At 41.8% G+C, this 16,545-nt stretch overlaps 1 protein-coding gene across 2 annotated transcripts; it reads right to left on the bottom strand.

Annotated features, from left to right (window-relative positions):
- Positions 1-645: 645 nt before the first annotated feature.
- kat7b (K(lysine) acetyltransferase 7b) lies at positions 646-16,033 on the bottom strand. 2 transcript variants are annotated; one of them, XM_063221294.1, is made up of 14 exons: positions 15,816-16,033; positions 14,981-15,128; positions 13,817-14,071; positions 12,600-12,682; positions 11,698-11,781; positions 10,971-11,069; positions 10,623-10,733; positions 10,012-10,203; positions 7,148-7,237; positions 6,624-6,764; positions 5,371-5,464; positions 4,596-4,742; positions 1,439-1,545; positions 646-1,027 (listed from the first exon to the last, which is right to left on the bottom strand). In XM_063221294.1, the coding sequence occupies exons 1-14, from the start codon at positions 15,828-15,830 to the stop codon at positions 932-934; spliced, it is 1,662 nt and encodes a 553-aa protein (XP_063077364.1). In that variant the 5' UTR covers positions 15,831-16,033; the 3' UTR covers positions 646-931. The 2 variants fall into 2 exon arrangements, with proteins under 2 accessions (XP_063077364.1, XP_063077365.1); XM_063221295.1 differs by having other exon boundaries at positions 11,698-11,791; positions 12,601-12,682.
- Between the last annotated feature and the right edge of the window lie 512 nt (positions 16,034-16,545).

Raw genomic sequence — 16,545 nt, 5'->3', positions numbered from 1 at the left:
GCTGATATGTTTTTGTATGCAGGAGTGTTGAAGGAAATGTAGGATGACCTCAAAAGGGTTCGAGGAGCTTGTTCAGATGGGGGTTCTACCTGCATGCCCATAACTTTTCACAACTTAGTAATCGTGAATAAACTTGTGTATTTCCTGGCACAGTTGTAAATCTATATACAGTTTGTATAGGCCACTATCAGGGGACCTACAACTAATCAGAACACTAATAACAATCCAATATTTGAAGCATTCATTTATCATTAATACCAGACTTTTTAAAGAATAGGAATGTTGGCCAGAATTCTTTTTCTTAAAAACATGAGATTGTGTGTAGCATCACAGACAATCTCAACCCAGTTTAACAGCATTTTATAACTGTGCTTTGAATCAGAAATTATGATTTTAAAAAACACCATACCACAGTTCTTAAAGGAGTCAGAAGTTATATATTTGAAATAGAAACATGTAAAACAAGAACCAGAGGGAATTTCTGCTTCCTAAGTCGGTCAACAAAGCCATACTGGCTCACAGTCATATCTAGGATCAAGGAGACGAGAAATGAAAAATATTCATATCTTGAAATAAAAAATAAAAACGCAAAAGAAACGAGAAAATACCAAAACAAAAATTAAGCACAATCTACAAGCAAACGTTGCTGCTTTAACAATCAATTTATGCGGCCTGCAAACATCACCTACATGTTTGATGGGAGATGAAATGGTCTCTTTTTAAAAAAATAAATACCATGGTATCAAAAGTGAAGTGTGACAATGCATTTCTGAAATAGTTTGCCAATATAAAATGTATAGTGATGAATGGAATTCAATCTTCAATCTGTGGGTCATTTCATAGAAGATCTTTGACACTTTGGGTGTAGGTGGCTGTGAGTTGTCTGTTTTTTGCTGGTAGGGGGAATATGTGAACTAGTCTAGGCTATGTCCTATGTGCCCTTGGGTGGCGTCCATTTTAAAGACGTGGGGTCGATAGTTTTGCTCCCTCTCTTGTTCTCCTTGGCCTTCCATTCGTCAATCAGGTCCTACGACACAGAAAAAAACAAAACAAAAATGGAAAAAAGGATTTGAGAACCAATTCACAGGTTTACATGTATTTTCCATCTGAGACTGGTCCAAGTAATTGCACTGACAACTAATGAAATGGGCAGCAAATGGTTCCTGTGTGTACTGTGTGCGTGCCTAGAATAATATCTTGAAAATGCAAATCGTTACCAACAAATTGCAAATAATTGATCAGTAACTGATAATAGAAAGTCAACCAATATTTCTGTGTGCATGACAACGATTTTATATTTACCAGTGTGTGTGTGTGTGTGTGTGTGTGTGTGTGTGTGTGTGTGTGTGTGTGTGTGTGTGTGTGTGTGTGTGTGTGTGTGTGTGTGTGTGTGTGTGTGTGTGTGTGTGTGTGTGCGCGCATCAATGGGTCCTCCCACCTGTCTCTTGAGCACCAGGTGTTTGCCCTTCCAGTACTTGAGCATCTGCAGGGACTGCAGCGTGCTGACAATGTCCACAGGGTTCACCGCCGTCTCCTGACTGATCTCTGAGAGACGGACACACAAACACAAGCCATTAGTACAACAGTTACCATAATTCCATATATTGGTTAAATGTAGCAATATTAATGGACAAAAAAATGACGTTTGGTATAGGGGGGGGGTGTCACAAAAATATTCTTTGGTGCAAAAGCCACAGCAGAAGAACTTTGGAGACCACTGAAATCCACGCATCAAGAGCGGTGGATGCCAACTCATTGCAATGGTTCCCAACCACGGGTGCGTGTACCGATACGGGAACGCGAGCACGCTGCAGGAGGTACTTGGACAAATTAACAAATGTAAGAGCACTGTCATTTGGATATAGAGCATGACTATGGGGGGTACTCATGCAGGCTTAAGGGGTACACAAGACAAATAAAGGTTGGGAAACACTGGCTGAGGGCCCTACATTTCCAGTGACCTCAGACTTGTTGCTTTGATTTAAGGTTCTTTTTGGACAGGATATTGAATATGCATTTAACCCTTGTGTTGTGTTCATAAGCTGCATACACCTGTGGTGTTCGGGTCATTTTTGACCCGTGATAACAAAACTCAGCTATAAAATACCTAAAAACACTAGTTATCATCAAATATTGTTTTTCATCTCATGGCTAACTTGGTATGTATTCATATTCATGGAAATATTACTTGATGTATTCATCTTTTTGACTTTAAAGATCTTTTATCTTACATTATGCAAATCGTTTTTGATGACCAAAACTATCAAAATCTGCATAAATTCACTATTAATACCTCCCAAAGTGATACAATTAGTGATTATGTTGTCCATGTATTACAGCTGATATGAGAGTACAACAATCCCCAAATTTATTTTATTAGTTTTTCTCTAATATTAAAAAATATCATCAAGAGTGGCATTTGTGGTGTTCGGGTCCAAACCCACCCAAAGAGATTTATAGCAGGATGAAGACCAAATGTCAACTAAATTAGTTTTTCAGTGCATAAAATTAATGTTTAAATATGTTGACTTGGTGTTTTTCAATATTTATATGATTTTAGTGTGGTAAATATACAAAATAACAATTCTGTCAGAGTCACAGCTATTCCGCCAATCTAATGCAAAGGTATTGGAAATGAACACCTCAATGAACATGAAAAAAGTCACACTATTCATCTGAATCCCCTATGCCATGAACATGGACCATTATGTCATTGCCACATCAACTTTATGGAAAGTATAAGACCAGTTCTACAGGTTTTGGTGCCATTATTAATTTTTTATACGTTTTTTGGAAAAAATAATGTGCAAAACATTATTTTGCAAACAAATGTGCAAAAAATCTCATTATATAATGCAGAAATGGATTCCCTGACCATGAAAACATATGAGTAGACACCAGAAATACATCTGTACTCCTTTCACAACAGGAGATATGACATATTGTAGTGTATGGGACTGTCCGGCGGCCATATTGGATTTGTAATATCAAAAAGCTGGCAAAAAAAAGTTCAGGCAAGAAATATATTTTCCTCACCATAAATCACCAAACTGAAGACAAAGGGCAACCAACAGCTTTTCAGAAATGCATAAAACAACCAAAAATCTATACCGGGTCAATTTTGACCCCCGAACACCACAGATGTAACTTTTTTTTTTTTGGACCTTTAAAATTTACTAAAAAGATAAAACATATTTTTTTGTGTTGAAATGATTGTGACTGAGGATTAGATGAAGCCTTATTCCAAGAAAATAAAGGAAAGTGTGTTTTTTTCACACTAAAACTTGAAAACGGGTCAAAAATGACCCGAACACAACATAAGGGTTAAAGTTGGCAAGCATAGATTATTGGCATATTATAGTAGACTAGAGAGTAGAATAAACATTACTCCGCTTTACTCTCTTCTCTACTATATGGCAATCATGTACGTAATGGATACTAAAATTTTCCATTTTGTTTTTTCAGCAGTCCTGCTCCACTAAGCAAACAAGCAAAAGCCATTAGGTAACTTGGCATCATGCGTATGAATAACACGCGTATGAATGACACGCGTATGAATGACACGCGTATGAATAACACGCGTATGAATAACACGCGTATGAATGACACGCGTATGAATAACACGCGTATGAATGACACGCGTATGAATAACACGCCGCGTATCCATGTTAACTCTACTCTACTCTGCTCTACAACACCCAATGATAGGTTAGGGTTGGCACAATTTTGCCATTTCCCTGGCTTGTTTCGCTGTTAACGGTAAAGCTGAGACGTTGCTTTACTGATAAGTTAGGGCTGCTGTTGGTCAGAACACAGCTTAGCATTTTTTTTCGTTAACAACAGAAAATCGCCACAGCCATGGGGAAATGGATACACATACATTGTCTGTTTTCTATAGAAGTGCTTCAAACTTCTCTCGCTCAGAAAAAAAATTGCCATCAGCGCTCCCCACTTTTGCCGCAAGGCTCATGCCAACTTTGGCACAGTGTCTGATTTGCAAAGTCATTTGTCAAAAGTCAGTGAAAAGCAAGGAACAAGGGGGAAACCTGTTCCTAGGCAAATGAGAAAACGAATAGAAATTCCACTGAAAAGGAAAAGGCTCCGAGACATTTTCAACTCTCGATTTTGTGACAGAAAACCAGATGTCCTGGGTGTGTGTGTGTGTTACCCTTGATGGGAGATTTCCTGAACCTGGAAGTTGTACATGTGCAATGCAATGTAATGTAATGGGCATACTACGACAATGCAACAGACAAGATCGCATTATAATGAGATGATGAATCCTCATCTTACCCTTGATGGAAGACTCCTTGCCCTGGAACTGTAATGTGATGTGGGTGGTAACATGTGGGACCAGGAGGAGAGGGGGGGCTAATGTGTGTGTCTTACCCTTGATGGAGATCTCCTTGCCGTGGAAGTTGTACATGTATCATGTTGTGCAATACAGATGGTGTTATGCTAGTCGTTTGTGTGTGTGTGTGTGTGTGTGTGTGTGTGTGTGTGTGTGTGTGTGTGTGTGTGTGTGTGTGTGTGTGTGTGTGTGTGTGTGTGTGTGTGTGTGTGTGTGTGTGTGTGTGTGTGTGTGTGTGTCTTACCCTTGATGGAGATCTCCTTGCCCTGGAAGTTGTACATGTATCTGAGCAGCACCTCCTTCCAGTAGCTGCGGTAGCTAATGAGGCCCAGGTCCGACAGCGGCCTCTCCGGCGAGCCCACCTTCTCCTCCACCTTAGACAGCAGGTAGCCTGCAAACACGGCACAGACAGACACACACAGACAGACAGACAGACACACACATACACACAGAGACAGACAGACAGACAGACAGACAGACAGACACACAGACACACAGACATACACACACACACACATTCAGACAGACAGAGACACACACAGACAGAGACACACGCACGCACGGGAAGAGGTCAAACATCATGGAAGAGATGATCTTCCAGTCACTGGCTTTAAGTTCTCTTCGAATATACTCAAGCTGAGAGAAACAGCTTCCAACAGTATAAAACCTATATTTTTTAAGAGCAACCTCACTGAGGCAACAGCCCTATCAGCCATTATTAAACCACTTAAGACCAACCCAGTGAAGTGCACTTTTGGCCCAACAGTATTTACCATAAAGTAAAGTGAAACTTGACAGAATGGTAGAGCACAAACAGGGTTCCCACTCCAAATTCCATGACTTTCCCGAGATTCACTATCACGCTGTATGATAAAATAAAATACAAATGTAATAATAAATAATAAAATATAATAAAATAAAATTCAATAAATGTTGAATTTCACGATATTTCATATTTTTCCAGGAATTTCATGACCTGTGGGAAGGAACCCTGTCCAAATGAATGGTTTGGTACTCACTGAAGTCGATGAGCATCTTGCCAAAGCCCTGCCTCATGTACTGGGGCATGGTGAGGATGCAGGACACATTGTAGTTCAGGAATGAGTTCTTCTCCTGCACACAGGAAACAGAAAAAATATATATTTTTAATTTTTTAGGGGCTTTATGCCTTTATTTACAAGGACACTGAAATGGTGACAGGACGTGAGTGGGAGAGAGACAGGGAAGGACTGGGAAATGATCTCAGGCTGGAATCAACGCTGGGTCCCATTTCCTGTTTTGGTGTGCTTCAGAGGATGAGACATTTAGGTTTTTACAGGCTGACCCTAGCCTTTCCAAAAAAAATATGCATTTAGCAGACATTTTCTTTTATATGTATATCTATATGTATATAGGGCTGGGCAATATGACGATATATATCATTATCGTGATATAAAAGTGTATATCGTGACCTTTCTCCTATATCGTTTATATCGAGATATTAAATTGTATAAAATTGATAAAATTACTATCATTTAATTACATTTCATGTTGTCACAATACACACTATAAGTTAATGTAACTGTAAAATTAAGAATAAAAAGATCAATTTTAAAGAAAGGTTGTTTTGCGACATGAAAAAAATAAAGAGAAAATAAAGAGAATAACTGAAAATGTATGTAATTGTGCTATATCGTGATATATATCATTATCGTGATATAAAGCAATCCATATCGTGATATTGTTTTTTCCATATCGCCTAGCCCTATATGTATATGGCATCTTTGGTTTAATTAATAATTTATTCATGCATTTTATATAAATCTTGTTAAGATATTTATTTCATTAAAACAATACACTAGCATTAGCTGTAGCTGCACCACGTCTGCTACCAAAAAATGTCTACGACGTTTTTACACTGAAGCCCCACAACCTCTACCACCAACCTGTGCTGTACCACAATACACCTCTGGAGGGCACAGTGGAGCATTCTGAACTTGAGTGACTGACTTAAACATGGGTGCAAGAGGGCAATAGGGTGGATAAGTAAGACAATTCAATATTAAAGACAGTAATCACAAATCATTGGGTATTAAATGCATTTAGTGTTGAGACTTGAGACCATTCTGTGCAACACGACAGAATAAAAACTGAGCACCACAAATTGATCAGCAGCCACTGTGCGTGTGTGCGTGTGCACGTGTGTGCGTGTGCACGCGTGCGTGTGTGCGTGTGTGTGTGTGCGTGTGTGCGTGTGTGTGTGTGCGCACGCGCGTGCGTGCGTTTTTCCTACCTTGGAGAAGTATCCCACGAGATGGCATCCGGTGTTGTCTGCCTCAGTCATGACGTAGAAGAGGAAGGGCTCCACATCGTAGTAGAGAGTCTTGTGGTCGAGGAACAACTTGGCCAGCAGACACAGGTTCTGGCAATAGATCTGGAGTAAAACCAAGCATCAATGCATCAGTGGTGGCATAGCTGAGTTAATGAGCAAGTATGGGGTGCATGTAAAGATGAGGACAATGTGTGTATATCTATGCATGTATACGCATATGTAAATGGTGTCACAAAAGATCAATTGTCTTGATTGATGCGCTAACATACCCAGGTAAGAGAATAAACCTTCTCTCTGGAATTTTTCACAGAACAAAAGCAGAGCATCAACGGTAAAAAAAAAAAGAACCACCAAACAGCTAGCGATCAATAAAACCTTTTGGATATTGTTAACAGCAATGCCAGCCCAAGGACTGTTAACAAAGATCAATACAACTTGGAATGAATTGTACCCACGAAGACAAGAGACACACTCATCATCCTCACCTTGTTTTTTTTCCCGTCCACTTCAAACACCGAGATTGCTCCTTTGCGGTACACCTCGTCTCCAGGAGGATGCTTCCACACACACTTCGCCTGCACACAAACATATTCAAGGAAGGAAAAAAAATACATAATTGCTTATTGTGTCTTTTTTCTTCTTCATTGAGTTGTTATTGTCTCCGTACGTCATGGTACAGTTTCACTTCAAATTTTCCATCTTGTTATCAAGTAATGGTACGCCGTGCTCTCCTGTGGTACATCTATGAAAATCAGTAAAAAAATAATCACCTCCACAATCAATTTGCAACTATTCATTAAGACTTCATTAAAACACTTTTTCATAAATTAATAGGTAGATAGATGTGCACCATTTTGAATTACCAGTCATAGGACCTCTTTGGCCGCAAAACTTATTGCACTTGGTCAGACAAGCAAATATTAGTTAATTACTTAATAAATATTCATGACAAGATCAAAGTTGTACACTCGCCTCCAAAAGAGTTGTCGCCTATCCATCTGTTTGGAATAACAGCTAATAACCTGACTTTCAATTAATCACTTGGCTTCAGAAGTCACTCATATGAAAGCTACAACCCTCCCGAATGAAAATGTATGTCCAAAAATACATTTCATGCACCAACGAAAGATTGACCCTTTATTGAACACAGACAGGGCAGATTTTCACATGACAAAAGTTTTGTCACCTATCGAACATGATGTGAAAATGAGCAGATAAGTCACTTCAAAACACTTCAAATACGCAGATTGGGTGTCATACTTAATTACTGAATCACTCTCACCTCTCCAGAAAATCAACTTTGGCCTTGGGTGTATGTTTAGGGTCATTGTAATCATGGAAAGAAACACAATGAAAATCAATGGAGTTCAATGAGAGATGGTGACATATTCGCTATTCGTAGAGCAATACATGTTTAACTTCATGATGTAATCAATGATAAAAGCCCTCAAACACCTGCAGCATGCATGCAGCTCCTCATAAGAGCTGTATCTGTACCATGTTTCACTTTATGCAACATTTCTCTTTTTTCATATTCTTCATCTCCAACACCATATAGTTTTGATGCTATCAGTTCTAAAATGGTTGATCTTGGGATCTTGACTTCAGAGTATGAGTCCCATTAGCCTTCATTTCTGTCAGAATTAGATCTGACATACTCTTGGCTGGCTTTTTTGAGACAGGACAGTGGGAGAGACTTCTTTGGTGTTAAAGGTAAAGAATTTGGAATAAATACATGGTGCCTAAAGTCAAACATGGGAGGGATACAGCTCTTATGTGGAGCTGCATGCATGCTGCTGGTGTGTGAGGGCTTTTATCATTGATTACATCATGAAGATAAAAATGTATTGCTCTACGAATAGCAAATATGTCACCATCTCTCATTGAACTCCATTGATTTTCATTGTGTTGCTTTCCATGATTACAATGACCCTAAACATACACCTAAGGCCAAAGTTGATTTTCTGGAGAGGTGAGAGTGATTCAGTGATTAAGTATGACACCCGATCTGCGTATTTGAAGTGTTTTGAAGTGACTTATCTGCTCATTTTCACATTATGTTCGATAGGCGACAAAACTTTTGTCTTGTGAAAATCTGCCCTGTCTGTGTTCATTAAAGGGTCAATCTTTCTTTGGTGCATGACATTTATTTTTGTACATTCATTTTCATTCGAGAGGGTTGTAGCTTTCATATGAGTGACTTCTGAAGCCAAGTGATTAAGTGAAAGTCAGGTTATTAGCTGTTATTCCAAACAGATGGGTAGACGACAACTCTTTTGGAGGTGAGTGTAGATAAATAAATAATCTTAGGGAAAAAAAACAGACTAAAACTGAACTTTAGTAACCCTAAAGCGCTCTCAGTGCTCTCCTCAACTGTTCCTTTTTTGCTCATTCCATGGGTGCATCCCAATATGTGACCTTGCCTCCTCCACTTGCCTCCTCCACTTGCTTCTCGTCATGATGACATCACTGACAACAGCATTATATTTCAATATCTTGCAAAAGCTCAATTGTAAAGTCTTTTTCTCATTTGCAATTGGGATGGTGAATGAAAAACAGTCCCTCAAAAGTTGTTGTGGCGAGGCTGACAGCTGGGAAACTTTATCGTTTTCTCCACGGAGGAGGGGCCAGGAGGCGGGATGAGGAGACAAGCACAAGTGGAGGAGGCAAGGACACATATTGGGATGCACCCCATGTGTCTGGGCAGAATGGTCTGTCTGTTCATCTACTTGTATAATGACAACGGTTTCTACTATATTCTTTCTATTCCAGTCTATTCTATTTCTTAACATCCACACCATGCCTCTGTGCAGGAGGGTCTGGCTCTTCATGTACTTGTATCAAAGAATTGTGTACTACAGTAAGATACATCAAGCCTGAACGTTTCCTGGATCCATGTGACATCAGGGGAACGCCACTATACTGCCCTTCAATTTCAGAACGCAGTATAATTCAAAATGGCAAACTGAGAAAAAAGGCTTTAAAGTTTCCTTTCTGGCCACGCAACTGTGTTTGAGGTAAAGTGGTGAGGAGACCTTTGGAGACTTCAGCATTGAGAATGGAGTTCCCTTTGCGCTGTAGATGGCGGTCTTATGCAAGCTGACGCCAAATGTCACAGAAAGAGAGGAAGAGGGAGGGGACAACGCCCCTTTAGGACACCGAACTTGAGCACACTCCTTTGCATTGAGTAGGCGGGGTTTGGGGTATCTTTCTATTGTTTTCTATTCTATTTCTAAACAGCCATACCATGTGTCTGCGCAGGATGGTCTGGCGCTTCATGTGCTTCTATAATCACAAAGGTTTTCTATTCTATTCTATTGTTTTCTATTCTATTTCTAAACATCCATACCATGTGTCTGCGCAGGATGGTCTGGCTCTTCATGTACTTGAGGCAGAACTCGCAGACGTAAAGGCGTCCGAGGCGCGCGTACTCCTCGGGGTAGGGCGAGTGGTACCAGGTGTCCAGCTCGTAGCGGCCAAACACGATGGTCTTGATCATGTTGCTGCCCTCCGTGATCTGGCCTTGCAGACGCAGCTTCTCCTGGAAAACAAAGGGGGAAAAAAACACAAACAAGGCATGAATCAACTTACACGTGACGCACACACATAGGCGCTGCGCGTACACGCACCATGAATTCGATAGAGTTTGTCATAAAACCAAATGTCAAAGGCGGGCTTAACAAACAAGGAGAGACAAGAGATGGTATAGGGAGACTTGAGATAGGCAATGACAGAGAGAAAGGCAGATAGCTAGGAGAGGAGAGACATAGAGACAAAGACAGACAGAGTGAGACAGAAAGGAGAAAGCTGAGAAAGGAGAGAGAGAGAGAGAGAGAGAGAGAGAGAGAGAGAGAGAGAGAGAGAGAGAGAGAGAGAGAGAGAGAGAGAAACAGAGAGAGAGAGAGAGAGAGAGAGAGAGAGAGAGAGAGAGAGAGAGAGACATCTCTATGCATTTCTCACCAGGTCCTCTGAGGCGCGTGCCTGGGCTTTCCTGAAGAGCTCCAGGTCGTACTCGCTGGTGATGTTCTCCAGCAGGGGCTCTCGCGTGGTGCCGTGGCTCTGACGATGCTCCTGCACGGGGGACAGAGGGGGAGAGTAGGGGGTCACAGTGAGACAATGGTGGGACTGGAGCAGAGGTTCTCAACCTTTCCCAAATGAACTCCCCCTGGATCTCATCAGAAGTCTGCTAATGTCCCCTTGACCCCCCCCTACTCTCACACCGTCCTGTAATAATAAAGGCCAAAAAGCACCCCAAAAATACTTTTTTTTAAAAAGACTGTCTGTGATTTATGGTTCAGCACCGCTCACCATGTTCTTCTCCTTCTGCTCCTTGGCCAGGGGGGAGTCCCTCTTCCTGCGCATCTCCACCACCTTCTCCTTGTAGCGCACCTGCCGAGGGGTGGGGGCCTGGAGGACAAGGGCACACAAACACAGTTTGTTTCGTTTTTGTTAGTTTTGCTCTTTATTAGAAAGTTTTAATAGGCCTACCATACTTACATTTTTAAAACCATTTTATATTTTGTTGTCTTAATCCCACATTTACATTGCGCTATTTTCTTTATTATTTGTAAAGCATATTGGGTTGCCTTATTGTGTATGCAATGGGCTACATAAAGAAACATGACATGTCTTGACAGAGGACTTACACAGGGTAAGTTCCCAGTTTTTGGAGCTCTGACTTTGAAACCGTTCATAAATTCCAAGCTCTCATTAATGATCTCATTCAACCTCCTCTACGACAAATTCTGTCTGCGGCCTCCAGACCATATCCAGTGTTGCCAGATTTGTCTGATCAAATCCCGCCCAAAACGTTCACAAAAAATGCCAAAATGCTCTAAATTCCGCCCAATTTCAACAAATTACATTGGGTTCTATGGGCACAAAACTGCTTAAAACGCCAAATGGCCAATTTTTCCCGTTTTTTAACTGCAAACAGCCATCCTAAGTAGCCCAATTGGGCGGGCAATCGCCCCAATCTGGCAACACTGACCATATCTCACTCGTGACATCGTTTGGTGTTATGAGCAGCAGTTACCTGGTGTCGGGTGGCGTGTCTGCTCTCCTCCGTTGTAGTCTGGCTGCGCTCCTCCTCCTCCTTATCTCTGTCAATCGCCTTCACCTGCACCGGCAACAAACACAACACAAACAGTATGAATAACACTGTGTGTGCATGCTTTTTCTGTTTGTGTGTGTGTGTGTGTGTGTGTGTGTACACATGTGCCAGACTGTGTCTGTGCATGTTGGTGTGCATGTGTGTGTGTATCTGCGTGCATGCATACATGTGGGTGTGTGTGTCTGCTCAAGCATGTGTGCATGTGTGTGTGTGTGAGTTTGCTTGAAATTATGGACTGGTTTAAAGAAGCGTGTGTGGCCCTGCCGTGTCACTAACGGTAGGGCACTCGTCTACCACGCAGCTGACCCGGGTTTGATTCACGACCCGGGCCCTTTGCCGTCCCTTCCTCGTCTCTCTTCCAACTCGCTTCCTGTCACAACCTTCACTGTCCCGTCTCATATCAACAAAAATAAAGGCTTTAAAAACCCCAGAAAAATACTTTTTTTTTAAAGAAGAATGTCAGTCTTGCTATTTAGTAGACTCAGGTGTTGACAAGCAAGTATGGAAATAAACAATTAGATAAGAAAACTAATCAACGTCATCTATTTGTGTTTCTTGTTAACCATTGTCAATCAAAAACTAAGTTACTTCCTTAGTAGGAAACAACTCTTTGATGTGAATGATATGAAATACGATATGAAAACCCTTAAAAGTATACTTTCTTTTGTTAAAGGTTACAAGTTGCACCTTTGAAACAACTGTAGAAATTACATTCACAACACAAACTCTTTATTTTTCCAGAGCACCTAGTCAAGGTGACTGGCTTAATATTAAAGTGGGGAAATCCCTGAGTAAGCCCGGCAGGGTTCACGCCAGCCCATTACCTTGCACTCGTCTGCTGACAGGTTGTGGTAGAGAGGACAGCCGGAGATGGAGAAGTGTCTCTCGTGCTTCCCAGTTAGGTGACCTACAGGAGAGCAGATAGGAGGCAGAGAGAGAGAGAGAGAGAGAGAGAGAGAGAGAGAGAGAGAGAGAGAGAGAGAGAGAGAGAAAGGGGAGAGGGAGAAGAGAGAAAAAGAGAGCGAGACAGAGAGAGAAAGGGGAGTGAGAAAGAATCCGATAAACCAGCTACATCTGCCTCAGTTAAATTAGTTTACCTATGGCAACGGCTGTCAAGGGAAGTAATTACAAAGTTATGTGTTGCCTTGATGCAGCTGACATGGATCAGTGACGAGTATTTCTCGCGTGCATGTTTTTTTAAATGACGGATGTGTTTTGCGTATTTTCTAATAATTATGCGGCATAGTAGGAAATATGCGGCATTCTCTAAATTTGTCTCGTCTCTCCCGGTAATTGGGTGTGGGCAAAGTTGTGGGACAGCACCAACAGCTATGTGCGGGATCTCATCGCCCAACGCAACATTTTTTACCACTAGATGCATGCAGTAGGCACTTTCCAGAACAAGTCAAAAAGTGTAAGGTGCGCGCACATCCCAAAGTAACAACTAGCTACGGGTGCAGAATATCAAAAGAAGCATAAGGAGAAAAGGAGAAAAAAATTTCGCACACCGCAAAAGCTCCCTTGTCATGATTTTAATGTGAAAAATGGCACAACCATTTTTTCGACCAGCAAGGTCTTCGTCAGGTGTCGAAACGTTGTGCCATTTTTCACATTAAAAACACGACAAGGGAGCTTTTGCTGTGTGCAAATATTTTTCTCCTTTTCTACTTTCCAGAACCAGCACATATATCCAGCGATCGCACATTTAGCTACACACTACTAGCTTGTAAACTTTCTCTGGCCATAGAAGCCATTCACTCAATGCTTACACTGCATTTTCTACGATTACTGTTTGCACTGAGCGGTTGTGTAGACACATATAGACACACACTTCAAATCTCAATTGTACTTGTACACCACATACACACATCTCACTGTACTTGTAATGACAATGAAGACGTTCTATCCATTCTATTCTCACACACGCACATGTACGTGCACACACACACACACACACACACATGCGCGCACACACACACACACACACACACACACACACACACACACACACACACACACACACACACACACACACACATACCCAGCGAGTTGCAGCCAGGGGTGGGGCACTTCATGTTGAAGTTGTAGCTCTCGTGGAAGCGTCGCCGCTTGGGCCGGTGGGAGGGGTCGCTGTCCGAGTCCTTCTGGGAGGGGTCCTCCTTGGCGTGGCTCTCGTCGTGCGAGGCGCTGGGGCTGGACACGTCGATGTCGGACTCGGATGACTGGGCGTTGCCCGTGGGCGTCCTGGGCGGGGACTCGTCCCGCTCCACCACTTGTTTCACGTCCGGCGGAACATCTGGGTAGCAAACAAGACACCAGCAAAAAGTGTGAAGCATCTGGGATGAATGTCACAACGCCATTGCCGACTTATCTTCCTACAGTCATGGGTGAGCGGTTAGGGCGTCAGACTTGCATCCCAGAGGTTGCCTGTTCGACTCCCGACCCGCCAGGTTGGTGGGGGGAGTAATCAACCAGTGCTCTCCCCCATCCTCCTCCATGACTGAGGTACCCTGAGCATGGTACCGTCCCGCCACTCTGCTCCCTAGGGGCGCCATTTAGGGCTGCCCCATTGCACGGGTGAGGCATTAATGCAATTTCGTTGTGTGCAGTGTTCACTTGTGTGCTGTGTCACAATGACAATGGGAGTTGGAGTTTCCCAATGGGCATTCACTTTAATATTATAATATACACACATAGTATTTCCTCAGTTAATAGCCTGGCCACTAATAGTAGCCTGGGCTAAAGCATATTTTTAAAGTCTGCCTCTGTTAGTAGCATGTGCCACAGGCACAGCCAGAGTCTCTTCATCTTTGGCAAATATATGGCTGCTTTCAGCCCCCTTCAAAATGTAGTCTGCCCCCATTTGTAACTTGGTCTAAACTCATTTTCTGAATAACCCCAGCTATGACTTCAGGAAATACTTACACATAGTTTCATAGAAATGTATTAACATGTCAAGCTTCTTTGTATGAGTCGGTGGGTATTCAGGTGTTTCAGAAAATATCCCAAAACAGTGCTGGCAATTTCGCTTGTTTACCTCAGATGCAAACAGTGCAGTGGTTGCTAAACATTATGCTAGCAAGAGGCAACACAAGTACGGTACTGTAGAAATAATAAGTATTGGATGTAATTTTAGGAAATTAAATAACGGCCGGATGTTGTGAAATGTGTGCTGGTGGCCATAATATGACAACTTGGGGGTTACCTTGAGAGCTTTGGCTCAATCGCATGGATGCCCGAGTCATCCGTGTGTTGGCTCGGGTGTTTCCGTCACTTTGCGAGCTGTCGGTTTTCTCCTGTTCTACTGAGTCGTCAGAGTCGCCTGTAGCATCGGAGCTACTTCCAGCATTTCTCTACAGGGATGATGAAAACAAAAGGTGTTAAAGTTCATACATAGTCTGCAACTTTTAACGGCCTTCATGGGTGCATGTGTCAAACAAATATGACTGTCGCAACAGAGGAACAGCTAAAACTGTCATTGCTTTAGCCATCATAGCATGGCTAACCTCCTGTAGCTAAAAATGCATTGGGAAAGGCATACGGTTAGCTAGCTATAGCTTAGGTAGCTCTATGCACTGTTAACGTGAATAACAATATCCGACTAAGCCATTCGTTTAAATCAACTAATCAAGCATATTAAAGGACTAAGGTGATATCCCAACATCAGTGGGTCCTCATTGCATTACTTGATTAAACAATTCATTCGAGACTTAGACGCTACAACAAAACAACCATTCGCCTACAACTGCCTCTCTGTTGTCTGCTAACGTTGACAAGCTAGCTAACGCCTATTCAAAGGCCAGCCATTTTCATTCGTGTCTGATCTGTGCAACCCCAGCCATTCTCTTTTGTGTATATCCAAGTGGTTATAGGAATAACGCACAAACACCACGCACTCCAAGAAACACACCAAACACATTGTTATTCTGATCAGCTTGTTTTCTTTTGAATTGATACATGCACACCGAAATACAGCAAACTATGCTAGCATTCCAGCTAGCAACTACAACACAACTTCACTGGTGACCCAATTTTAGTACCTTTCTTCGAGGCATGCTGTCCTTTCCGGGACCCGATCAAGTCGAACTGTTATAAGATCACGTGTAAGTCAAGATATCCTTGATAGATCCAAATCGATCAGCAATAAATCGTATGTTTAGTGACGCTAACACACTAGCAAAACAGGGAGTCACCAACCCCCAAAGTTACCATGAACACAACACACAACAATCGTATGTATGGCTCGCGCCACATTTTCCTTTGCAACACACACTTCCGGTAACTCACAACCTCGCGTACTGACTCATTTTAGTCACTAGATGGCGACAAGAGTCCAGGGAATGATTACGCAACGGGTGCCCCCGTCTTCTGTGTGCTGTATTGTCACCTTGTTCATCCCTTTGATTAAATGTTCTTTTCTTTGAGACTCAGGTCTGCAATATTGAACATAAAATTTGTCTTGTTGTCTCTAGAGGTTCATTTCTGATTTTCTGGCTACACTCCTATCCTCTGCTCTTTTTCACAAAAGTAGGCCTACTTGTATCCTAGGCCTACCTTCTGTGGTCTAAGAAATGTGTGTTTATGGCAAATGGGCAAATGGTAGACTGGGACACACCACCTGAGCGAAGAATAAGAAATATGTTTAGATCATAATAATAATGATGATGGTAATAATAATGATAATAATAATAATAATAGGGTAATAATAATAATAGCCTAATAATAATAATAATAATAATAATAATAATAATAATAATAATAATAATAATA

The sequence above is a fragment of the Engraulis encrasicolus genome, chromosome 17 (assembly GCF_034702125.1).
Source record: "Engraulis encrasicolus isolate BLACKSEA-1 chromosome 17, IST_EnEncr_1.0, whole genome shotgun sequence".
Taxonomy (NCBI): Eukaryota; Metazoa; Chordata; class Actinopteri; order Clupeiformes; family Engraulidae; genus Engraulis; species Engraulis encrasicolus.
The sequence above is the reverse complement of the archived record's forward strand: the minus strand, read 5'-3'. Positions and strand labels throughout refer to the sequence as shown.